The sequence below is a fragment of the Pogoniulus pusillus genome, chromosome 34 (assembly GCF_015220805.1).
Source record: "Pogoniulus pusillus isolate bPogPus1 chromosome 34, bPogPus1.pri, whole genome shotgun sequence".
Taxonomy (NCBI): domain Eukaryota; kingdom Metazoa; phylum Chordata; class Aves; order Piciformes; family Lybiidae; genus Pogoniulus; species Pogoniulus pusillus.
Window position 1 is genome coordinate 11,576,315 of NC_087297.1, and position 26,249 is coordinate 11,602,563.

At 46.1% G+C, this 26,249-nt stretch overlaps 1 protein-coding gene across 3 annotated transcripts in view; it reads left to right on the forward strand.

The window, feature by feature from the left end:
* UBXN2B (UBX domain protein 2B) overlaps positions 1-26,249 on the forward strand; it is a 69,238-nt gene that overhangs the window by 39,159 nt on the left and 3,830 nt on the right. For 2 of the 3 annotated variants that reach the window (XM_064170476.1, XM_064170475.1), the window contains 8 exons: positions 9,612-9,742; positions 19,167-19,267; positions 20,172-20,243; positions 21,836-21,995; positions 22,964-23,041; positions 23,695-23,804; positions 24,241-24,378; positions 25,711-25,872. In XM_064170476.1, coding sequence (XP_064026546.1) covers positions 9,612-9,742; positions 19,167-19,267; positions 20,172-20,243; positions 21,836-21,995; positions 22,964-23,041; positions 23,695-23,804; positions 24,241-24,378; positions 25,711-25,872 — 952 coding nt within the window. Of the gene's footprint in view, positions 1-9,611; positions 9,743-15,999; positions 16,145-19,166; positions 19,268-20,171; positions 20,244-21,835; positions 21,996-22,963; positions 23,042-23,694; positions 23,805-24,240; positions 24,379-25,710; positions 25,873-26,249 lie in introns of those variants that run through there. The other variant, XM_064170477.1, reaches the window with a different exon arrangement.

Genomic DNA, 26,249 nt, shown 5'->3' on the forward strand with positions numbered 1-26,249 from the left:
CTTCTCCACATGGCATTTACATGGCCTGAAGCTTACTGTTACATCAACACAGACCATCATGAGAGGGCCTCAAACTGCAGGCATCTCCACCCCAATGCAACCACTCTAGCTGACAAGGCTGGACCACCTGGAAGGTTTTCCAAGCTATAATATTTGCAGTGGAGGTAAAATATTTCCATCCTGCTCCAAAAATAACATCCCCGGAGGGGCTGCTGGAGGGGGCAATCAGTTGTGCTGGTGAGGATCTGTGCCCAGAGAGGTGAGAGATGCTCCCCTCTCTGGAACCATTCCAAGTCAGGTTGGCCTCCTCCAAACAAAAGCAGACCCACAGTTGGTTGCCTTCTCAAGGCTGTTTGGCCCAAAGTTTCATCTTTGGAGTGCACCTGGGTGCAGTGGCTTCAGAAGGTCCTTTCTGACCGCGGTGGTGTGCGGATGCAGGTTATTGGCTAGCACTGTGGTAAGAGGGCCTAGAGAATAAACCCTGCAAATGAAAATGCTCTTGTCTGAAACCAGGAGTGGGTCCAGAGGAGGGCAATGAAGCTGGGGAGGGGGCCAGAGAATAAATCTCATGAGTAGTGACTGAGGGAGTTGGGGATGGGTAGTGTGAGGAAGAGGAGGCTGAGGGCAGACCTCGTTGCTGTCTACAATCACCTGAAGGGGCATTGTGGAGAGGCTGCTGCTGGGCTCTGCTCACAGGTAGCTGGAGGCAGAACAAGGGGGAATGGCCTCAAGCTGAGGCTGGGCAGGTTTAGGTTGGACATTAGGAAAAGGTTTTTCACAGAGAGAGTGGTCAGGGACTGGAATGAGCTGCCCAGGGAGGTGGTGGCATCTCCCAGCCTGGATGTGTTTAAGGGTGGTTTGGCTGTGGTGCTTGGGGCTGTGGTTTAAGGTGACTCTTGTAGAGAAGGGTTCTAGGTTGGAGTTGGTGATCCTGAGGGGCTTTGCCAGCCTGCATGGTGCTGTCAGTCTGTGGTATGGGGCTGTGAAATTGCTCCTTTTATTCAATCAGAAAAGCAAATGAGAACATCAGCATTTAGCTACCACCAGCACCAGCTGGAGGTCAGAGAGAAAGCAATAAGCAGAACATCAGCGCGGCACCAGCAGAGTCAGCAGAGGTTTATGAAGTGACTTGTTCTTGCCCACGATTTCCTGAAGCCTGGCTGCTCAGGACTTAACAAAACTCTCCTGCTAAATTTAAAGGGCCTGAGGTCAAGTCCATCGTAGTGTTGAGTGCCTTTCCCATATTCCTGGCAAATTAATCATCCTGCTTTTTGACATTCCCCCTGCTCACTATGCAGCTGCTGTGTCTGGCAGGGTGGTGTGAGCTTGTCACTTCGGTGCAGTCTGGAGCAAAAAGCTATGTGAACACAAATGCCAGCGCTCTGCTAAGCCTTCCTTCAAGGGAGACTTGTTCCCTTTACATTCCCTGCTCCTCTCAGGGGGTCTGTTTATGCAGTGGGATGCTTGTAGGTTACAGAAAAGGTCCTGCAGTTTGGATTTAAACCTTTTGTTTTAACATTTCATGAGCATTTATACAGTTTCAGGGTTCTCATATCTTTAAACCACTTATCCCACCACTTGAAGTCTGGTGGGAACTATATTTGTCACTTCCTCAGAACAAAGCAAGTGGCTGCACAGCACTTCTCCAGCCTTGTTTCATATTCTACAGCCCACCTGTGCTGCCTGGACCAAACCATAAAGTCCAGCAAAATTAGCCTTGCACCAAACCACGCTGAGCTTCCACAGTTTCTTTCCTTCTGAAGTAAACTTGCTTAGGATTAATTCTTTTAATTAGAGTGGAGCCTCCTAAGTGACACATATATTGTACAATCTTATTTCTTTCTCAGATGTTTCCCTTCTGCAGTAATGTGTTTCTTATCAAGTGGATTTTGAGACTCCCCAAATGGCAAAACCAAGTGTATGTATTTAGCATATTCATCACTAAGTCACAGAGCTACAAAACTATCTGAAGTGTCTCTAAAGGTCTCTCACTCTCTCTGGTTTCCCATGAGGTTCCTAAACTTTATTCTTTCATGTCTTTTAACAAAAGTAGCATCCTGGGGTCTATATTATTTTTTATTAGAGTTCACAGAATCACAGAATGTCAGGGGTTGGAAGGGACCTCCAGAGATCACTCAGTCCAAAGCAGGATCAGATAGTGCAGGCTACACAGGATTGCATCCAGGTGGGTTTGGAAAGTATTCAGAGAAGGAGACTCCACAACCTCTCTGGGCAGCCTGTTCCAGTGCTCTGTGACCCTCAACATATAGAAATGTCTCCTCATGCTGTGGTGGAACCGCCTGTGTTCTAGTTTGTACCCTGGTGCTCCTTGTCCTATCACTGGGCACCACCAAAAAGAACCTGGCACCTTCACCCTGACACCTACCCCTCAGATATAGAATCACTGAATCAGTCGGAGTTGGAAGGGACCACAGGGATCATCTGCCATGGCAGAGACACCTCACATTAGATCAGGCTGTCCAGAGCCTCATCCAGCCTGGCCTTAAGCAACTCCAGGGATGAGGCTTCCACTACCTCCCTGGGCAACCTGTTCCAAGCTCTCTCCACTCTCATGCTGAACAACTTCTTCCTAATATCCAGTCTGAACCTACCCATTTCTAGCTTTGTCCCTTTCCTCCTAGTCCTGTCCCTACCTGACATCCTAAAAAGTTCCTCCCCAGCTTTCTTGTAGCCTCCTTAAGATACTGAAAGGTACAATAAGGTCACCCTGTAGTCTTCTCTCCAGACTGAACAGCCCCAACTCCATCAGTCTTTCCTCACAGCAGAGCAGCTCCAGCCCTCTGATCTTACAGCTCTTCTCTGGACACCTTCCAGCACATCCATAGCCTTCTTGTCCCAGGGGCTCCAGCACTGGATGCAGTACTCTAGTTGGGGTCTTGCCAGTGCAGAGCAGAGAGGCAGGACCACTTCTTTGCCCTTCAGCCCACACTTCTCTTGCTGCAACCCAGGCTCTGGCTGCTCTCTGAGCTGCAAGAGCACTGACAGCTCAGATTGAGCTTCTCATCCACCAGCACCCCCAAGTCCCGCTGCTCAGATCTGCTCTCAAGCCAGTCCCTGCCCAGCTTGTATTGGTGCTTGAGATTGCCTGGACCCAGCTGCAGGATATTTTTGCTTGCTTCCCCCTTCTTTTCTGTCTTCATTTTTCCAGACATAATTTTGTCTTGTTGGTGAATCCAAAGCGAAGGAGGTAACAGCTTTATTGTTACTACAGAGAAGTCATATTTTAGATTCTCTAGATGTGTTCTGCCCAAATGTTCACTTGGTAAAGCACACTGTGAAACAGCCTTCTGGAACTTGGTAATTTCTTCTCATCCCCCAATTTATTACAGCTGTAGAGTTTGATCAGCAAAACAAATTAAGAAGAGGTTATGCTGCTTTAAACAGAAATATTAATGTGTCATGTATAAATTAATTCACTGCATAACCATATAAATGCAAATTATACAATCAGCCTTTTTTTTTTTCCCTCCCTTTCCCTAATTATAACAAATGTATTTTAGAATTGTCTGCAAACAGTGTTCAAAATCCCTTTAAAATTGATTTCTTATATATTGCCTTGCAACAGAGCCATCGTTCCGCTTTCATTTTAGGTCATTTTGTGCCTGTGACCAATGGTTTAGAAAATTCTACTTTCCTTCAGCAGAAATATCCCCCTCCAAATTCTATCATAATGCAACCTTCAAGATGCACACCAAGGGCAAGAAAATTGTTAGTGTTCTCAGCTTCACAGCTCCTCTCGGAAATCTCTTTGGCATAAAATTCACTCTTTGCAGAAATGAGAATGATTTCAGTTGTTCCCACATCAGGTTCTTGAGTGTTGAGCCTCTCTTACAGATCTATTGGCCTATTTAAAGTCATCAGGGTAGGCTGAATATGAGGCAGCAGTGTGCCCAGGTGGCCAAGAGAGCCAATGGCATCCTGGCCTGCATTAGGAGCAGTGTGGCCAGCAGGACAAGGGAGGTTCTTCTGCCCCTGTAGTCAGCACTGCTCAGGCCACATCTTGAGTGCTGTGTCCAGTTCTGGGCCACTCAATCCAAGAGAGATGTTGCAGTACTGGAAGGTGTCCACAGGAGGGCGACAAAGCTGCTGAGGGGCCTGGAGCACAGCCCTGTGAGGAGAGGCTGAGGGAGCTGGGGGGGTGCAGCCTGCAGCAGAGGAGGCTCAGGGCAGAGCTCATTGCTGGCTACAGCTACCTGAAGGGAGGCTGTAGCCAGGTGGGGTTGGGGTCTTCTGCCAGGCACTCAGCAACAGAAGAAGGGGACACAGTCTCAAGCTGTGCCAGGGCAGGTCTAGGCTGGATGTAAGGAGGAAGAAGTTCTTCACAGCAAGAGTGATTGGCATTGGAATGGGCTGCCCAGGGAGGTGGTGGAAGTCTCATCCCTGAAGGTGTTTTATGGCCAGGCTGGATGAGGCTCTGGCCAGCCTGATCTAATGTGAGGTTTCCCTGCCCATGGCAGGGGGGTTGGACTCAACGATGTCCTTGAGTCCCTTCCAACCCTGACTGATCCTATGATTCTTGTGGCAGGGCTGAGCTGTGGTGATCTACTCCCTCACTACACAGTGCATGCACAGCATACATGTTAGGACTGATATGCATAAAAACCCTTTCAGCAAGGCATCAAACTACTATAAAGCAGCAATTGGACCTGACAGCCACATTGCAGAACTGGTGGCCCCAGTGCCATGGCTTTGTGATGCTGTGATCCTGGGAGCTGACCTTGAAGCAAATGCAGTAAGGTCATTCTTGTCTCAGCTGTAGAATCACAACATAGCTACATAGCACTACAGGGCTAAGAGCAGAGCATGAGCATCACCTGCACATCCATCTCCCAGCTTGTGTATATGTTGTGTTGGTGAACTAATACCAAATCAGTCTTCTGTAATCAATGTAAGGGTATGACAAAACAAAATCTTGTTGGGGATGGGAGGCCAGCCGTAGCCTAAGAGACAGATGACTGCCTCCTGCACTATCAGCTCTATATCATAGATCATAAAAGGATGATTCAATATCCAACAATGCTTTGGTGTTTGTACTGTTGAAGTCAATGCAATGTACAGCAGCCAAAAATGCTCCTTAACTTTGTCTCATCTTTGCCTGCAAAGAATTTGCTTACTCTCAAATAGTAGTGCAGTTTTCAGGGTGTGACTCTACATGACAAAATGAGACTCTTCCCTGGGGGAAATCAATAGGTTTTCTCTAAATTAAGGTAAATATCTCCTTGGTGAAACTGAAGAGTTTTACTGTGAAATCAAAACACCCTGTAAGCCATCCCAGAATACTAAAGCATAATGAGACAGAAAGGCAGCTCCAAACGTACAGCCTTTCCTTATATGTTGAGGAGAGGGTATGTTATGGACGTTGCACTCCTGGGTTGTGGTGAAGAGCATGGCCCTTTGTGCCCTCTGAACATCTTGCAGGGATCTCAGCAGCCAGACTCTATAATCCAACAGTCACAATCAAGGCCTTGTGACGCCGTCAAGCAGAAAAAGGCTTCTTTGACGGGATGATTTGGTGTTCTACATGCTAATGTGAGCCATAGCATCTGCAGAACAGCTCATGAATACCCCAAATCCTGTTCAGCACTCTAGTCAGAGATGTGTTTTACTTAGCTGTAGTGCCAAGATGCCATTTCGTTCACCTTATTTCTCCTTCTTTTCTGTACGGCGTAATTCTGTTGTAGCTTAGGCTCACCAGGATACGTCATGGATACCAAGTAGAGTAAATAGTGTTAACATAATATGCACAGCCTTTGCTTCCAATTTCCATGCTTCACACAGGAAGATGTGTAGTGACTGAAGTCTGACAGTTTAATTTATTCAGCCCTGTTAGACTGGTTTGTTTTAAAACCCCCCAACAACCAACCAACCAACTCACAATCAACCTTCCACATCGGATTCATTTCCCTTCTTTTTAAACCATGAAGAAGGAAGCAATTTACTTCCACTCTGCCTTAATTCTTAACTGACCTGTACTGCAGACAGCTAATGGAAGAGCTCAGATTCTTCACATGTCAACAGGGATGCTGTCTCGAGTCTATCTTTACAGTTCTGGCCACTTCTCAGTATTGACCTCGTGCCATGGTTTGTCAAAGTCGAAGAACAAATGGGTTAAATGTATACTCAGAAAATGAAGCAAGTTAGGAACACTCTGCTAGAAGTATCCAGGGTGTAATGAGGTCATTTGTTACCACAGGAAGGAAGCTGTTTCATCTTCCAAATGCTACCAGCTGTGGTATTTAAAGTTTCATCTGAAAGCCTGGAAACACTACTGCCCAGTCCAACCTCTGGCACCACTGCAGCTATTGGCTGAGTCTCCCTCCAGGCACTCTCTCCTGGTGCTGTGAACTGCCTCAGAAGGCAGAAAGGAGGTGTTCAGGAGAAGCCTGGATGGGGCACTTAGAACCATGGTCTAGTTGATTGGACAGGGCTGGGTGCTAGGTTGGAGTGAGTGAGCTTGTAGGTCTCTTCCAACCTGGTTGATTCTATGATCAACATTAAAAGCACATCAAAAGAGAATCTAAGCTATGTCAGAAGTTGATGGAAATAAACCCACTGCAAAAATTAGCAAATATTAGTGTATGCTTCTGGAACTGAACTTTTGAACTGAACCTTACCTAAACTCTCAGTTTAAGTCTCCAGCACAGGTTTGCACTTTAATCCTGAGCAAATCATGACCAGATTTGTCAAAGCATTTAAACACTGCATTTTGTGGCCACTTATGTAACTTAGATAAATCAGCTTTTCCATCATAAAGTTCATTGCTATTACAAGGAGGAGAGACAAGCTGGCTTTGCTCAGAGATGTGATGGAAGTACCTCATGTACTGGCCTAACCCACAGCTTTGGTGATCAGAAATGCAACCAAAGAAGGTTTGCTTGCAAATCTCAACTTTCCAACGTTCACAGAACTCAGCTTTTGATTTCTGCTTTGTACAGTTGGTGATTTCTAGCAAAATTCCTCTTCAGTTGTAACAAAAGCTACAACAATTAACTAGGTGGGAACAGCTAACCTGTACTGATCACATCCCAGCCTGAAGGCTCTCAAAGTTCTCTTCTCTACATGTGAATGAGTTTTGGCCTATGCTAGCAGCATAATAATTTGGTGACTAAAGCTGCCCCTGTCACATTACACCTCTTTCAACACTCTTATTTTTAACCCCTTCAAAAGCTATTGTAACCTGAACTTTTTGCAAGGTTACAGTATTCACTTAAAGATCTAAGTCATCATACTTCATTTTTGTCACACATGAACAGCCATCACCATGTGGTTGATGAGCAGCAACTCATCAGAATCCTAAATCCTGTAATCCATAATTCACCTTAACCCAGCACCCACTTTTTACACAGTCAAGCCTCTAGACTCTGGTACAAATTCCACATAGTGGCCTTGGATAGCATCAAAAGCAGCTTCTGATGAGTGAAATGATGCAGAAATTCAGCTGTGCCACCCAGTACTCCACTCACATTCAGACAGAGGCAGAGGTGTTTTGAAAATTGAGGGGATATTCAGGTGAGCAGCAGATTGAGCTTAGTGTCATTTACAAATAAGAGAAACACAGACAGGTCCCTCAGTGGCCAGAAATAATCTCCTTTTGAATTGCTTAATGCAGCATTATTCTGTTGGGTAATTCACTGTGTTTTGCCCTTTCCCTTCACAATGGAAATCAGTTCATTTGTTTCCTCACACAAACGTAGCATCTAATTGCTTCACAGGCTGTGCCAGCAGTGTCACTGCAAAAGAAATCTCTCTGTTGATCAAAGATCTCTATCTTGTTATTGTTTCTCTCCTGGAAGTGGTATCTTGATAGAGCTCTGGCTCTACAAGATGAATGTCAATGCATCTGAAGGTGCTTTGGCTTGCTAATATCTTTCATTCCTGAGCTAGTGCCAGCTACTTGGTGAAGATAGCAGTATTGGATGTAATTCCACAAGAGTAGATATTTAAAAGCACCCCTTAGCCAATCAACAGATTCTAATAGTGCCCAAACTTGCACAGTTTTGACAGCAAATGGAATAAAATCCAGCAGCATAAGAAGGTGATGCCATGCAATACCAAGGACAGAAATGCCCTATTGCCAGTGACTGTGCAGCCACACGTGAAATTTGGACTCTGCAAAGAGTTCTTTCAGGGAGTTTGGCTCCATCATCTCTTCACTGGCTCTGAATATCCATCCTGGAAGGGTTTTGCCTGTACTAGTATCTCATCATGTAGTAAACTGGAAAATGATGAGTGTTCAAGATGCTCCCCCCCTTTTTAAAGTGCTTCTCACTTAAACCCAAAACAAATCACAAAGAGGAACTGAAGTTCACATAAACACAGCAGAAAAAACTCCCAACAAGCTGCTTTTTGAAAGCAGAGTGACCCATGAACAGCTTGCAGCTCCTAAGTGGCAAATCAAAAGCATGAGTCAACTCTTCAGCAATCCCTTTAATCATGTAGATCCTACTCATGTTGCTTGCCAGAGCTTCAGCAACCAGCATCTCTTCGCTGGCTAGTGGTTGATGAGAGGACATCCAGCTTTACAACTCAGCAGGGCACTTACAGGGTCCCTCACTGTCCTTCCTGGGATTGTTTTTACCACACTTCATCAGCTAGCCCATAATTTCTTAACATATTTGACAGGAATATGATTGCACATCAGACAATCTGCCTCTCTACTCACTGAATCGCAGAATCAGCCAGGTTGGAAAAGACCTTCATCGAGTCCAACCTATCCCCCAACCCTTCTTATTAACTAACCCATGGCACTAAGTGCCTCATCCAGCCTCCTTTTAAACACCTCCAGGGACTGTGACTCCACCACCTCCCTGGGCAGCCCATTCCAATGCCAATCACTCTTTCTGTGAAGAATTTCTTCCTACCATCCAGCCTGAACCTGCCCTGGCACAGGTTGAGGCTGTGTCCTCTTGTTCTGTCACTGGATGCCTGGCAGAAGAGCCCAACCCCACCTGGCTACAGCCTCCCTTCAGGGAGCTGTAGACAGCAATGAGCTCTGCCCTGAGCCTCCTCTGCTGCAGGCTGCACACCCCCAGCTCCCTCAGCCTCTCCTCACAGGGCTGTGCTCCAGGCCCCTCACCAGCCTTGCTGCCCTGCTCTGGACAACGCTCAAGCACTTGAACATCTTTCTTAAATTGAGGGGCCCAGGGGGCTGATGAGATCACACCTGGAGTACTGTGTCCACTTCTGGACCTCCGTTTCAAGAGGGACATAGAACTGCTTGAGAGTCCAGCACAGAGCCACAAAGATGCTGAAGGGAATGGAACAGCTCTGTTATGAGGAGAGCCTGAGGGAGCTGGGGCTGTGCTGCTGGGAGAGCAGGAGACTGAGAGGTGACCTCAGCAATGGTTATCAGTATGTGCAGGTGAGTGCCAGGAGGCTGGAGCTAGGTTCTGCTGGGTGGTGCCTGATGACAGCACAAGGGGCAATGGTGGAAGCTGAGGCATAGGAAGTTTCATTTAAACATGGGGAGGATTTTTTTCCCTGTGAGGGTGACAGAGCCCTGGCACAGGCTGTCCACGGGGGTTGTGGAATCTCCCTCTCTGGAGATATTCAAAACTTGCCTGGATGCCAACCTGTGTGATCTGTTTTAGGTGATCCTGCTCCAGCAGGGAGGTTGGACTGGCTGAGCTTTGGAGGTCCCTTCCAGCCCCTGACATTCTGTGACTGTGTGAAACGCAGTGCCCCAGCAAGGCAGATATCAAGACCATGCCTTCACTCAGAGGTGAGTTCCCAGACTATTCAATGAACTCAGAGAACCTCAAGATTGTTTCACAGTCATCTGTGGGGAAGAAAGGCAACGAGGCAGGACTGCAGAGCTGCCTAATCCTCCCATTTTAAATACAGCTGGGTGGAAATTTCTCACTCAAGTGATTTTTTGACTGCAAAATGCCAGACTGTCAGAACTGACATGTCAGTGAGGGAAAGGCTTTTTGTTCCTGAAAATATTTTTGGGGGGAGGGAAAAAAAAACCCAACACATTTTGAACCTGTCAAAATATCTATTAGCATCATTATTAATTGGGAGGTTGAGAGGTGATCTGCTGGAGAGCAGCCCTGTGGAGAGGGACCTGGGAGCACTGGTGGCTAACAAGCTAACCATGGCACAGCAATGTGCCCTTGTGGCCAAGAGTGCCAATGGGATCCTGGGGTGTAGTAGGGAGAGTGTGTCCAGCAGATCAAGGCAGGTTCTCCTTCCCCTCTACTCTGCCCTGCTGAGACCTCATCTTGAATACTGCCTTCAGTTTTGGGCTCCCCAGTTTAAGAGGGGCAGAGATCTGTTGGAGAGGGTCCAGCAGAGGGCTACGAGGATGATGACTGGAGGGCATGGCTTATGAGGAGAGGCTGAAGGACCTGGAGCTGTTTAGTCTGGAGAAGAGAAGAGTGAGCGGGAATTTAATCAATGTTTTTAAACACCTGAGGGATGAAGGTCAGGAAGGGAGGGACAGGCTCTGCTCACTTGCTCCCTGGGACAGGACAAGGAGCAATGGGTGTAAGTTGCAGCACAGGAGGTTCCAGCTCAACACAAGGAGGAACTTCTTGACTGTAAGGATCACAGAGCCCTGGCACAGGCTGCCCAGGGAGGTTGTGGAGTCTCCTGTGGAGCCTTTCAAGGCCTGTCTGGATGTGTTCCTGTGTGCCCTGAGCTAGATTGTGTGGTCCTGCTCTGGCAGGGGGGTTGGACTGGATGATCTCCTTGGGTTCCTTCCAACCCCTAATATCCTGTAACTGAGAGTTTCCAACTCCCCCCTCCTCAGTTCAGAATTCTGAAATTCAAGCTACTTGAAGCTATCTAAACTAACCAACCAAGGAGCTATTAAAAATAAATGACCTATTTAATTTTGCTCATGAATATTTTTCAAGATTTTAATTTTTCATCCTGATTTGAGCAAGGGCCAAATTTGATATAAAAAAGAAAGAAAAAGAAAAGGAAATGAGTGGAAGAAAACCATGTTGCTTCCAAAAATAAGTTGCAGCTGACACCCAGTTACTGTAGTGCCAGCAACTTATGTCCCACCAAGTGACCTTCCTTGGCATTCCTCTGCTTTTGCTGGGACAGAATCACTGGCCAGCCATGGTCTGCAGGCACTGCAGGATTGCAAGGGGGGTTGAGGACACACCACACCAGTATAAACCAGTATGGACCAGTACAGATCAATATAGATCAGTTTGGGACTAATATGGAGCCTTATGAATCAATATGGACTAGTATAGACCAGTAGGGACCAGTATGAAGCAGTGATGGAACAGTATGGATCAATATGGACCAGTATGAAGCAGTAATGGAACAGTATGGATCAATATGGACCAGTGTGGACCACTAATGGACCAGTATAGATCAATGTGGACCAGTAATGGACCAGTATGGACTGGTATGGACCAGTATGGATCAATGTGGACCAGTATGGATCAATATGGGTCAGTATGGGACCAGTTTAAAGTCAGCTGAGCTGAGTTAGCTCCAGGTGACTTGCATCCCATAAACATCAGATTTAGCATAGAGGGGGAAGTGTGCTGCTGGAGAGGCCTCCTGCTCCTGAGAGCTGCCTTCCAGTTTGGTGTGCCCTTTGTGCCTTTGCTGGGTGAGTGTAGCTTCATGTGCTTTATGCTGGCTTTGGCAGGGGTTTGGCTGTTTTGTTAGTCTGCTCCCATTTCACCCCATGGACCTGTTCTCCTTTTCCTCATCCTCCTTCTCTGCTGGGGAGGACTCACTGGGTGATAGAACAACTGCTGTAGGTTAGCTCCAGGTGAGAGCTGAATGTAGATAGCTTTGTACAGAGAGCTTCAAAGACTCAGTTGTGATTTCTCTTGTTCCTGGACTCTTCCTTCATAGATCTTTTTCAGGTGATGACTTCTTCCAAAGTCCATGCATACCAGTGGGGTACAGGTGGTGTTTGTCATCTCTCAGCTTTCAAGGTGTGGCAGGTCCTAGAACTCCACTGTGGGCTGTCCTTCCTAATGCAGATTAATGGGAGGGAGATTTGTACATCCAAATTTCTACCATTTGTCTGCAAGTGCCTAGAAGATTCTGTTGTGGCTGCTGAGGAGCAGCCAACAGCTGCCTCCTGTTATTCACCTCCTTCAATTCTTCCTTCTCTCCCCATTTCTTTTATTTACTGATGGAGTAATGAGGGTAGATTAAAGAACTGCCAAAGATGAGGAATGCAAAATACAGAAATGAAAGGAAAGGCTGCGTGGACAGGATGCCTGTAGATGACTTCCTTGAGCTTGTGTTGAGTTAAAGGTCAGAAGCTTAAGTGGATGGGGATGAAGTATTGCCTGTGTTCCACGTTGCACTCTAATTTCACTCTCTGAAAGAAAAACAAGATCAGGTCAAACTGTGTTCCAAGAAGGAAGAAAATGATAAAAGAAACAAAGACCAAAAGGAATAAGCATCCTTTGGGGTTTGCAGCTGAAATGCATTGAGGTTTTTTTCCTAGATGTGCCTTTCTGAGCATTACTCTATAGCTAGGATCTTCAATTTTAGTTGTTTCCAAAAGAACCAAATGCAGTGCAAATAATGTGGAAGTAAGCATGAGGACTGGGTGTAATTCTACTTACAAGACAGAAGTTCAACAAATCCATTCATTGCAATTACCACAAGCAAGTTAAAGAACAAATGAGTGTTTCCTGGGGTTAAATTCATAGGATCAACCAGGTTGGAAGAGACCTCCAAGCTCAGCCAGTCCAACCTAGCACTCAGCCCTGGCCAATCAACCAGACCATGGCACTAAGTGCCTCATCCAGGCTTTGCTTCAACACCTCCAGGCACAGCGACTCCACCACCTCCCTGGGCAGCCCATTCCAATGCCAATCACTCTCTCTGACAACAACTTCTTCCTAACATCCAGCCTAGGCCTCCCCTGCCACAACTTCACACTCTGTCCCCTTCTTCTGTTGCTGGGTGTCTGGCAGAAGAGCCCAACCCCACCTGGCTACAGCCTCCCTTCAGGCAGTTGCAGACAGCAATGAGCTCTGCCCTGAGCCTCCTCTGCTGCAGGCTGCACACCCCCAGCTCCCTCAGTCTCTCCTCACAGGGCTGTGCTCCAGCTTGTGAAGTGTTGCCTATAGTTCAACTGCTCTACCTGGACAAACATTTCACTTGAACCTAAGGCAGAACTGTGCAGTGACAGGGTGGAAAAAAGACCCAAGGACAACTGATGCTTTCCTCCACCAAGTAACCATGAGATGCTTATTTTAAAAGCACTTTGTGAGAAATACATTTTTCCCCTGAGTAATTTCCAGGGTAAATGATTCAATTTCAGGTAATAATTCAAAGTGGTGGGGATGGTATTCTTTGCAGGGACTATTTCTCTAGAAAGTCTTCTTTGAGTGCCTGCTGTACAATGCAACAGTAAGCTTGGAGCAGTGTCTCTTTGTGTTTGCATTGACAGAGAAGTATCCCTATAGGTGTGAACTATATTGAGTGAAAAGAAACCACTTCTCAGCGTGACCTTTTGCTCATCAGTAGTACTTTGTCAGAACTTCTGAGCATTCCCCTGACTGCTATGTAAAATGTTGTTAGCCTGCTCACATGAGCCAGTGGAGGGAGTAAATGCAGTGCATTTTCTTTTCTTGGGGTACATAGAAACACAGAATGGTTTGGGTCAGAAAGGACGTGAAAGATCATCTAGTTCTAACCCCCCTGGCATTAGCAGGGACATCTTCCACTAGAGCAGCTAGCTCAAAGCCTCGTCCAACATGGTCTTGCACACCTCCAGGGAGGGAGCATTCATGACTTCCCAGGGCTTGGTGCACAGCTACAGCTCTTAGTCCCCCACCCCAGCAGCAAGACAGTCGTATTTAAGATTAGAAAGTGATGTAGCATTGGTATCGGCTGGCAGGAAAAGCCTTTTTGAAGTGCTGGCTTTAAAGTCGAGCCTGCAGCTCCTGCTCACCGTTCTACCAGCACCACCTTCTGGTATCTCACCCACTTTGTCTTTCTAATGCTGTCAGGAAGCTTTCTGCCTTTTATTTGAGCTCTAAAAATACCTGGGGGACTTAGAAAGAAAGTCTGTTCCCCAGGCTCTTCTGAGATCATGCACAGCAACTTGTGCTGGTGGTGTTTAGAGAACAGAAGCACCTGTGCAGACCATATCTCAACCCTTCTCCTGGGCTGGAGATGGGAGACAAACTTGCCTGCAAAAAATGTGCTCAGGTGGAGGACCTTCTGCAGCAGGTGGCTGAGCTGCAGGAGGCAGTAAACAGGTTACATCGTCTCAGGGAGGCAGAAATGCAGACAGAGAAATGGATTTAAGTGCAGTCTGCACAATGTCCAGTTGGAGACCCTCAGGGGTTGGTACTGGAACCAGTGCTGTTTAATGTCTTTGTCAGCAGCATGGGAAGGGGCACTGAGGTACTCTCAGCAAGTGTGTGGGTGACATCAAGCTGTGTGGTCCAGCTGACGTGCTGGAGGGAAGGGATTCTCCAGAGGGATCTGGACAGGCCACAGCCAACCTCTTGAAGTCCAGTAAGGTCAGGAATAAGGTCCTACACCTAGACTGAGGCTGTTCCAAGCACAGAGGCTGCATGAGGAGTGACTCAAGAGTGGTCTTTTGGAAAAGGACTTGGGGGGTGTCAGTTGATGAAAAACTCATGTGAACCAGCAGTGGTCACTGGCAGCCCAGAAGACAGCAGGGTGCTGGGCTGCACCACAAGCAGAGCACCCAGCAGTGGTCACTGGCAGCCTGTTCAGGGTGATAGTGTAGTCTCTGAAAGGATTGAAAAGTTGTGTAGATGTGGTGCTGAGGGACTGGGTTTAGTGGTGACCTGCAGTACTGTGTTAAGCTGGACTCAATGCACTTAGATGTCTCCTCCAACCAAATGCTTGTGATTTGAAGTGAACAGTGGTACCTCGTGGCTCTGCAGAGCCTCTTGCATGTCAGTGCAGACTGAGAAATCCCCATGCTAGCCACTGGGCTGACACCAGTGAGCAATGTCTGTCAGTTTCCACGGAGTCCCAGGTGACCCAGACCTGCCAGCAGACCAAAGCCTTCCATCCCAAAGCCATCCTTTTGGGACAGAGTGGCTGAGAGCAGCCAGGCAGAAAGGGACCTGGGGGTACTGGTAGATAATAGCCGAACGTGAGCCAGCAGTGTGCCCAGGTGGGCAGCAGAGCCAATGGCATCCTGGGCTGGCTCAGGAGCAGTGTGGGCAGCAGGACAAGGGAGGTTCTTCTGCCCCTGTGCTCAGCACTGCTCAGGACACACCTTGAGTGCTGTGTCCAGTTCTGGGCTCCTCAATTCAAGAGAGATGTTGCAGTACTGGAAGGTGTCCACAGGAGGGCGACAAAGCTGGGGAGGGGCCTGGAGCAGAGCCCTGTGAGGAGAGGCTGAGGGAGCTGGGGGGGTGCAGCCTGCAGCAGAGGAGGCTCAGGGCAGAGCTCATTGCTGCCCACAACTACCTGAAGGGAGGCTGAAGCCAGGTGGGGTTGGGCTCTGCTGCCAGGCAAGCAGCACCAGAACAAGGGGACACAGCCTGAAGCTGTGCCAGGGCAGGTCTAGGCTGGATGTTGTTAGGAAGTTGTTGTCAGAGAGAGTGATTGGCATTGGAATGGGCTGCCCAGGGAGGTGGTGGAGTTGCCATCCCTGGAGGTGTTGAAGCCAAGCCTGGCTGGGGCACTCAGTGCCATGGAGTGGTTGACTGGCCAGGGCTGGGTGCTAGGTTGAGCTGGCTGAGCTTGGAGCTCTCTTCCAACCTGCTTGATTCTGTGATCACCGCCAGGTGCTGCGGGCCGGCTGTAGGCGATCCCCCTCCCCTTGTTACGCCTTGGGTGGGACTCGCCTGGGCGCGGGCCGCTTCCCTCCAGCGAAGGGAAGGCTGGGGGCACACACAGAGGTATAAAAGCCCCCAGCCCCGGCGCCCGCTTGCCCCCAGGAGCACCGCGCGGCGGCCGGAGCCATGCGGCCCGACCCCCCCCCCCCCGTTACCGGGGCAGCGGCACCGGCGGCACGCGGCGGAAGTGCCGCGCGGTGCCGGCCCCGCCCGCGCCCGCCCCTCTGAAGATGGCGGACGGCGGAGCGGCTCCCGCACCGCGGGAAGGGGAGACGTCCGCGGCGGCCGCGGGCCCCCGCAGGGATCGACAGCCCCGCAGCAGCGGCCGCCCGCCCAGCGCCCGGGATTTGCAGGTGAGCGGCTGGCGGTGGGCGCCCTGCTGCCTCCGCGGGGCGGGACGGGGCGGGGTGCCCCTGCCCTTCCCCCTGGCTTCCCCCAGGCCGCCCCTGAGAGGAGCGGGCGGTGCGCGGGGTCCCCGCCCCTCTCCTTGCCGGTCGGGGCAGAGCTCCTGCGTTTCCCTTCCCCCTGCTGTCTGGAGGGTGACAGGGGCAGGACGCCTCGGAAAGAGGACTGAAGACTTTAGGGGGCGGTGGGCATTGAGGAGCTCGGGGAACTGGCCGGGCTCTCCCGGCGCTTCAGTAGCTGGGGTTTAACTGCTCTGAAGTTGCTCTGCCGTCATTGCCTTTCCTGCTTATTTCGTACAAGTCTGTTTTCTTGTATGAAATTCCAGCCTCCACACATGTGGGGGAAGACCAAGGACAGTTCGTCGTCGTCCCCACCCCCCCAGGTTTACATAGCAAAGTTTCTAGAGAGGTGTGGTCACAAGCCGTAAGATGGTTTGGGTTGGAAGGGACCTCTAAAGGTCAGCTAGTCCGACCCCCTCTGCAGTTAGCGAGGACATCCTCGGTTAGATCAGTAGTAAGTAACAGTAATACACAAGGGCAGCAAGGCTGGGGAGGACTGGAGCACAGCCCTGTGAGGAGCGGCTGAGGGAACCGGGGGTGTGCAGCCTGCAGCAGAGGAGGCTCAGGGCAGAGCTCATTGCTGCCTACAGCTGCCTGAAGGGAGGTTGCAGCCAGGTGGGGTTGGGCTCTGCTGCCAGGCAGCCAGCACCAGAACAAGGGGACAGAGTCTCAAGCTGTGCCAGGGCAGGTCTAGGCTGGATGTTAGGAGGAAGTTGTTGTCAGAGAGAGTGATTGGCATTGGAATGGGCTGCTCAGGGAGGTGGTGGAGTCCCCATCCCTGGAAGTGTTTAAAAAGGGACTGAATGAGGCACTTAGTGCCATGAGTTAATTAGAAGGGTTAAGCAGTATATTGGACTCGATGATCCTAGAGGTCTTTTCCAACCTGGTTAATTCTGTGATTCTGTCTGTGTTAATACTTGTGGTTCATAAGATATTTTTGATCGTTATTGGTAAAGGTCATTATTGATAAAATACTAAAACCTGAAGTACCACCCTCCTGTCTCAGAGTATCTGTCCCAGTACCTGATTCATTGTGGCACCATAAGAGCAAAAGCATGAGGAAAGCACAGAAGCTTAATCATGCCCTCTAAGTTCCCTCAACACCTCTCAATCTTTGGATATGGGAGGGCAGGGCAGATCTTTTAGTGTCTGCTTATGGACTTATCCCAACAGTGTTAGAAAAAAGAGACTGGAGACCCTGAATAGGTTTTGAGGGTTTTTTTCCCCCCTTTTTCTAGCTTATTGCTTAGTTTAATACTTTTAATGGGTGTAATTCCTCAGCTCATGGGTTGCTTTTTTTTCCCCTGTGGAAATGCCTCACAATAAAAGGGGATTAATGTCTGCAGTGTTCAGAGCAGTCTGTTGTGAAGGATGACTGATGTTTGATGTTTCATTTTATTGTATTCAACATAAAACTGTAATGAAATTACAGCCCAGTACCTGTTCTGGTGGGAATGATAAAATGCTAATATCAGTTGCATAATGTAAACAGAGTGGCTTGGGGACAAAATTAAGGATGATTTGACAAAGTGGGGTATTATTTGGGACTGAAGTAAGATAGCTGAAAAAAAGGCATGTTAGATGTGTCTCAGGACTTCTTAAAAATGGGCTTGCTGGTGATGTGGCAGCATTTTGAGGTCAAACTGTGTTCCAAGAAGGAAGAAAATGATAAAAGAAACAAAGACCAAAAGGAATAAGCATCCTTTGGGGTCTGCAGCTGAAATGCATTGAGGTTTTTTTCCTAGATGTGCCTTTCTGAGCATTACTCTATAGCTAGGATCTTCAATTTTAGTTGTTTCCAAAAGAACCAAAGGATTTAATAAAATGCATTGCAAATAATGTGGAAGTAAGCATGAGGAGTGGGTATAATTCTACTAACAAGACAGGTTTTTAAAAGTATTTGGAGTGATGTCTTGAATTCAAGCCAGATGAATTGGTTCATAATCCAAACAGAAGCTGATTTGAGTTACATTTTTTTCCTGTATCTATGTAAAACGTTTGTAAAATTATTTGCTTCCCAGTCTTATCAGAGAATAACTTCCCAACTTTATTTCAATTTGTTAGTGTTAATGAGATAATGTTTATTATGTAGGTGTGTGTACTCCTGTGATTCTGAGCCAAACACAGACTGAATGTAACTACTGAAGCAGTGTGAACCAAATGACAGCAGTACAAGTTCCAAGTCACAGTGGTTGTTTCATAAAGCAGAAAGGAAGTTGAATTTAGAGAGAAGTAGTTGGGGTTTCTTGTGTTGTTGTTTATAATCTTCTGGTGGTGCACATAATTTTGTTGGTCATCCCCCTGTACTTTGCACTGGTGTGGACATACCTTGAATATGAGGTTCAGTTTTGGGCCCCCACCCTAAGAAGGACATTGAGAGGCTGGAGTGTGTCCAGGGAAGGGCAGTGAAGCTGGTGAAGGGTCTGGAGAACAAGTCTTGCGAGGAGCAGCTGCAGGAACTGGGGTTGTTTAGTCTGGAGGAGAGGAGGCTGAGGGAAGATCTTGCACTTCACATCAACCTGTGAGGTTGGAGTAAGGTGGGGGCTGGTCTCTTCTCCCAAGTACCAAATCACAGTTTGAGAGTAAATGGCCTTAAGTTACACCAGAGGAGGTGTAGATTGGATACTAGAAGAAAATTCTTCACTGAAAGCCTTGTCAAGCCCTGAAACAGGCTGTCCAGAGAGGCGGTGGAGTTCCCATCCCTGAGATATTTAACTGATGTATAGATATGATACCAGGGAACATGGTTTAGCAGCAGACTTGGATCTGTTTGAATGGACTTAATGATCCTAAAAGTCTTTTCCAGCCTAGAGAATCCTATGATTCCATTTTATATTAGTCTTTGTCTTATTTCTGTTCCACATGTAGTTCTAGAGTTACAGACTTCTCATGAGAGTTCTGTTTTCTACAGCTGGCCTTGGCAGAGCTGTATGAAGATGAAGCTAAAAGGCAGGCACTGTGTTCTGAGAAGCCAACAACTACAAAGCTCAGTAACACAAAAGCAACACAGAGGTAAGATGTGCTTTGCCCTTCAGAAATGTGTTAAATAGATGCTGTATTAGCTCACAGTTTTGTCATACTTACTTGATCTCATATAAGAAGGGATCTACAGCTGCTCATAATTCAGCAGTTCAGAGTAGTGAATCTGCAATACTGTGTGGTGTGGGTCTCCTTAGAGTGCTTTTAAAGCTGTATTTCTTTAGGAGCCTTTGTGCTGCATGGTGTTTCAAACCATTTTAAACCCGTTTCAGGTAAGACAGGAGTAAAATGCTGTAGGTGAAATGCAGAGTTGCTCTTTTTAAGACAGAATTTGGAAACTTGCTGTGTCACAGGAATGCTGCAATTCTTCAGAATTCAATAGCTTGTGTGAAACTTGCCAAGTGAGCTGCTTTGAGTGTTGTACTTTGGTCAGCACCTGATGAGACAAATAGAATTCATTAGTAGGCTCCTGTGGGGTGAGACAAATGAGAATACTCTCAGACTGAGTTAGTCTGGGTTTGGCCAGTGGAAGGAAAGATATCAATGTATGAATCCATCCTCTGCTGGCCTGTAGTGTCTGCAGTTCACACAGCATTTGAAGATTCAATGCTGTTTAAAATTGGTTATGAATAAGTCTTGCCAGAGTTGTAAAGCAGAATTCTGCACAGCCTAGGCTGGGATAGGCCAGGTCAGTTGGAAAGGGCCTATAATGATCATCTAGTCCAAGTGTTACTGAAAAATGACCCTGCCAGACATGCATCTTTACCTGCTTCTTCACTGAGAAGTGTTAATGGCTGAAAAATAAGTGTGCTGAGAATAAAAAACCTCCAACAACTTGATAACCTTTGTTTTGGAAGGAAGAATTTTCAAAGTTAGAGATTAAGTACTTGGAGTGTGTATCAGTCATCTTCAGAGCTTTTCTTTTACTCTTTTACAGTCTTAAAATTGATCCTCTGAGAAGGTTGAGAAAACCAGAGAGAAGCATGAGTGATGACAAAGAAAACCAAAGGTATTTTTAGAGGAAAAAAACCCTTATGCTTGTGAAGGTAACTGGGGTGTTGTGGACATCACATGTGCGAGCTAAGCTCATCCTGCAAAGAGCCAGTAACTACAGAGACAGTAAAGTATTAGCTCTACACTGCTGCAGTAAAACTGATCAGCAGAAACTGCCTGTACTGATCTAGGACCTGTACATGTGACTGGTGTGTGAAGGTTGTAACTCACTTGGGCTTACATTTGTCTTTTCTCAAATGTCCTGAATTGTTCTGTGTGCCATTATTCGGATATCTGAGTACTTGCATTCTTTCTGGAATACCAGTTCTGGTGAGAATTCTTGGTTTATCTCCTTATCAGTAGTATTCCTGTAAATCTCATAATGAAAGACTTTCCTTAAGATGGCAACTGAGATAAAATAGAGATTTAAGTCCAGAGGACTTTACTCTGCCTTGATAAGACCTCACCTGGACTACTACATCCAGCTCTGGAGTCCTCAAAACATGGAGGACATGGACCTGATGGAGTGGGTCCAGAGGAGTTGCCCAGGGAGGTTATTGAGGCCCCATCCCTGCAGATACTCAATGTCAAGTTCAGTAAGGCGCTGAGCAACCTGCTCTAGTGGAAAATGTCCCTGCCAACTGCAAAGGGATTGAAATAGATGAGCTATGGAGATCCTTTCCAGCCCAAACCCATCTGTGAGAGCTGATGCTGACTGTCACTTGTGTGCCATCATAAAGCACTATGATTGTACAGCACCTTCATACCTATTAATGGAAAGTAGAAAACCATTATAAGAGTTTTTAACACTTCTGTAATCAAAGATAAACCACTCAAGTTTGCCAGGTTTTGAGTTGGTATCAAGATAGTTTTTTATAGCACCTCTTCCACTGGTACTTAGAGGTTTGTAGCTTCTTCCTCAAGAGAATCCTCCAGGACTGTGCTGTCCTTCATAAACAGACACAGTTTTGAACAGGATTATTTGTAGTTCAACCTTTCACCTTCACAAGCTCTAAACGAGGCTATGTTGAGAAAAAAGGACACAGATTATCTTTCTCAGCAGTTTCTGCAGATTTTGAAATGCCTTGAAAGGTTAATTAAATGTATTAAAACCTTCCCATTTCTGATACTGGCAGGAATGGAAGTACACCAGAGCTTAAAACTAAAAGATCCAATTATGTCACTGTTCAGGTTTTCCAACAAGAGTTTCAGCTTGTTTTGCCAAGGCAGTGTTAGGTGTGAATCTCTGTTCTAGCCATTCCAGGAACTATCTGTGCACAGGACACCCATGAGGCAGCATCCACATAAGATGAGGTGTACAAAGCCATGGCTGCAGCAGCACTACCTTCACTTAACCATCCAGTCTTGCTCACCAGCCTCAGAAAATTCTGCTGCAGAAGGCACCTTGCTAGTTTGATTAGTGAAATAGCTTTGGAGTAGTGCTGCTTGGATTGCTGGGAATGTTCAGGACTAACTGAAACGTTTTGGTGATCAGAATGAAGAGGTTTCGTGGCAAATTTGGCTCTTCGTGAAATTCTTTTGATGGGAAGAGAAAAATTCTGGTTGGCATTTAAAATGTTGTTGCTTATGGACGTTATTATTCTAAAGATTTTATTCAGGTGACTCAGAATATAGAGGGCTGCAGCTTTCTGGGGCTTCTAATAATCCAAGCAAAATTGTTGCTGAACTCTTCAAGGAAGCAAAAGAGCATGGGGCTGTCCCATTGGATGAAGCTTCAAGAGCATCTGCTGATTTCAGCAAAGCCAAGGTAAAACTTAAAGGATGTTTTGATCTCTCTTTGCTTTAGTCTCTCTGAAACTCATCCAGGCAAATCTGCCTTGTTGTGGTTTGCAAACGACAGAGGATTTAATCAACACAGTTGTGTGTTAGCTGTGCTGAGCTTGCCCTAGAAAATAAAGTGGGGAGGAACCACAGAATTTCAGGGGAAATTGTTAGAACTCAACCTGAACTGGCATTATTTGCTTTAGTTTTAGTTAAAGTAGAATTAAAAAACAAACAAACTGCAGTTGTGTCCCAAATCAGAATCTCTTATCTGTTGAATTGCTGCTGGAGGATAGCAGTTGGTGACTGGATGTCCAGATGGAGACTGGTAACGAATGGTGTCCCTCAACGGTCACTCAGGAGGTTCAGTAAGACCAAGTGCAAGGTCTGCACCTGAGTTGGGGCAAGCCCCAGGATCAGTGCAGGCTGAGGGATGAAGGGATTGATAGCAGCCCTGAGGGAGGTGAGAGTACTAGTGGGTGCAAAGCTGGGCATGAGCCAGCGATGCTGCTCCCAGCACAGAAGCCAACCTTGTCTTTGGCTGCATCCTCAGCAGTGTGGGCAAGCACATAGATGGTGGATGCCTCCTTGGAACCATTCCAGGTCAGATTGTTCGGGGCTCTGAGCAACCTGCTCTAGTTGAAGCTATCCCTGCTGCCTGCAGGCAGTTGGACTAGATGACCTTTAAAGGTCCCTTCCTACCAAAAGCATTCTGTGACTCTAATGTTTGAAGAAGGGTGCAGATGAGAAACTGAAATGCATCACACAAACACTGCTTGGGCTGTCTGGGGGTACTAGATAGAATTTTCCACTCTAGAAAACACACGAGGTAGAGCAGTGCATTTGCTTTTTATCACAGAAACCAGCTAGCTGATGCTTTTATTTGCAGCTAGGTAAAAATGTAACCTGCTTCAGATGTTGATTTCAATAAGCTTTTCTATGTGTTTTTTGCAGTCATTTTCTGGTGGTGGATATAGATTGGGTGACTCATCGCAGAAGCACTCTGAATATATTTATGGAGAAAACCAAGATGTAAGTAAAACCCTGAATAGGAGGATACAGAATCTCCAACAGATGTCTGCTTAATCCTATTTACAGCTTGAAATGCCACTATTACTGTGAGGAGAAATGAATATCCAAATCTGTTTTAAGTAAGAAATTGCCAAAGTGCAAATGTCCACAGAGGACAGATGCTCGTTAGGTACCCCTCGGGCTTCTGTTATGGAATTTTCTGACACAGATCACTTTGAAATTCATAGCAGACATTCCTTTAGTTGTTTACCTCCAGCTGTTGTTCTGCATTCTCTTAGCTATGTTAACATTGTTATCCTCTTAGGTAAGGACTTGTTTCTTCCCGTGGCTTGCAAAGTAGCCAGTCTTAAGCTGGAGGGTGTGGATTTGTTCTAGGCATGATCAAGCAGCAGGTTAGAGGCCTTATGAAAATAATCTGACCTTTCCTCTTGCTTAAAAAGCAGGAAATAAAGGAGAGGGTGGGGAAAAGCAATATTCTCTACACTTCAGCATTTATGTGGATGACTAGAGCAGATGTTCTAAAAAACAAAACCAAGAAATGAGGCCAAAATTCATTAATATAGATTCAAAATATAACTAAGCTGTATGAAATTGAAATATCTTATTTGTTTAGCTTAATTTCTCTTTTTTGTTTCACTGTTTTTGCTTCATAGGTTCAAATTTTGCTGAAACTGTGGAGGAATGGCTTCAGTTTAGACGATGGCGAGTTGAGATCCTATTCAGACCCAACAAATGCTCAGTTTCTTGAGTCTGTTAAGAGAGGGTAAGTTAAAATGGCATCTTTGTTGAGGTGATGTAAAAGGCTTTCTCCTGATGCTTATTGAAAACTTCAGGCTTCTGTGTCTTATCCTGCACTTGCAATCAGGTACAATGGGACATTTAAAATTTTGAATGCTTTGGTTCCTTCTGGTGATTCTGCTCTGAATGCTGCTTGTTACAGACAGCTTTTAGTTTCACATGTTTCATTACCTTGATATTCACTGCCAATATGTTCTGTGTTGTGACTGCCTGCTCACTGATTTGTTTTTTTTTTCCCCTCTTGCTTTAGGGAGAAATCAGTTCATAAAACAATTGGAAGTCTATGACTTTTAAAGTAACCATACTAATAGTATCAACTCACGCTGTACTGTGTAAGATTTGTGTGTAATTTTGTATTGCAGTTCAGAACATAATTGGAAACCTTTATTTTTGTAATCCAGGGAGATTCCTGTGGAGCTGCAGCGACTCGTTCATGGTGGGCAGGTTAATTTGGACATGGAAGACCACCAAGAACAGGAATATGTGAAGCCCAGGCTGCGATTCAAAGCTTTCAGTGGCGAGGGACAAAAGCTTGGGAGGTAAAACCTTTGAGAATTTCTATTTTGCATTCACATACTCCTTCAAAAGCTGGATTGAATCAATGAGGCTGCTGTTGGAGAAGCTAATCAAGTGATGAAGGCACTATAACATTCTGTGCCACAGTCAGCCCTGATTTCATAATCACCAGTCTTGGTTCTCTTTTGGAACTGCTGATAGACATCCTCAGTGCTTTTTGATTTGTTGCTATGAGATTGCTCTACCTGTTCTTACACACAATTTTGCCAGTTAAAAGGCTAGGCTGGTGCTGTTAAAACTTTTGCCATGTATAATTCTATTGAACTGATACCTAATGTGTCAAAATTTATTCCTATGAGTTCAGATTTCTTTATCCAAAGTTGCATCTCTGTTCAATTTCAGTCAGGCAGTAAGAGTAAACAATAATGTGGCCTCAAATCTGCCAGTCATCAGCTTCTCCACATAAAAAAAAGTGGCCTTTATAGCATCTTTTCCAGCTGACTTGATATTAGCTTTTAATGTGTTTCTATTCATGGATGCATTTATTCATGTCTTTTGGTTGCTAAATAAAGGTATTACTTGTGTGCTTCTGCTAGCCACTTAGTGCAAAAAATTCTTAACTGTTCCTAATCTATATTTAATCTCTTTAAAAATGAGGAACTGTGCTCATTATAATAGAGACAGTGATAAGATCTGCTAGGGTAACAAGGAGAAGTGTAAATAACTTCACCTGAACACCTGCTGAGGTTGTTAAAGGAAATGGGGAAGAGAGGAGGTTCTGTATCTAAAAATGTGTGGTGTTTTGGTGGCTTAAGAGGTGTCAGATGTAAGCAATGAAAGAGCAGACACATGGTTATCTCTGTGATGATATCAGTCACCTTTTAATATAATTTGAGCTCTATGATGGTGGGGATTGCCCAGAATCACACAGTAGTGCTCCTGAAGGCAATTACTGCAGCATTTTGGGTCAGTTTTAATGCACTGTTATGGTGCATGATTATATTTTAATGTAGTCCATGAGGTACTATATTTAAATCTTAGTATCAAGGATTGTCACTTCCTGCTCTGTAAGTGTAACCAGAGATAGTTGTGTTTGTACTCAATTACCTGGTTAGAATCATGCAAATGTAATGATCTGCCCCATTCTAAGGAAAATAAATATGAGATACTGCAACCATTGAGAAACTACTAAAGCTTCATTTGTGTCTGTTGGAAGAGCTGTGTTTATATTTGGCTCTGATGACTGTGAGGATTTTTGTTGCTCGTTTGTTCTAGCCAGTGAAAAAGACAAAGATTGCTTGGCTCTGGTTTGACTCCATTAATAACATATTGGTCTGTTTTTTTCAACCCTCTAGCCTTACCCCTGAAATAGTCAGCACACCATCTTCCCCAGAGGAGGAGGAGAAGTCCATTCTTAATGCACCTGTTCTGATTGATGATTCCATGCCAGCAACTAAAATTCAAATTAGATTAGCTGATGGAAGCAGATTAATACAAAGATTTAATCAGACACACAGGTAAATTGATTCTGCACCAGTGCAGGTAACTGTCACTGTTGTGATAGCTTGGTGTTTGTGAATGTGAGCACAGAGGGAGGATGGAGCTCCACTGGAATGTTACAGCTCTGTGTCATTTTCCTGACATAGATGTGCTTGTAACTGACTGTCAAAACAAAAAGCTGTAACCAGAAACACAAGATCTTTGATAACTTGAGTCACAAACTCTCATGACCAGGTGTGTCCTGTGATTTGTAAGGTCACGGTGCCAGCCACTACTCTTCTCAGAGTGACTGAAATCAGGGCAGCCTTGCTTTGTAGTAGTCCCAACTCTGAGCTCTTCTTGAGAGGAGCATGTGGCTGACTCGTGATCCTGTGAAGGCACTTCATGGTGGTTT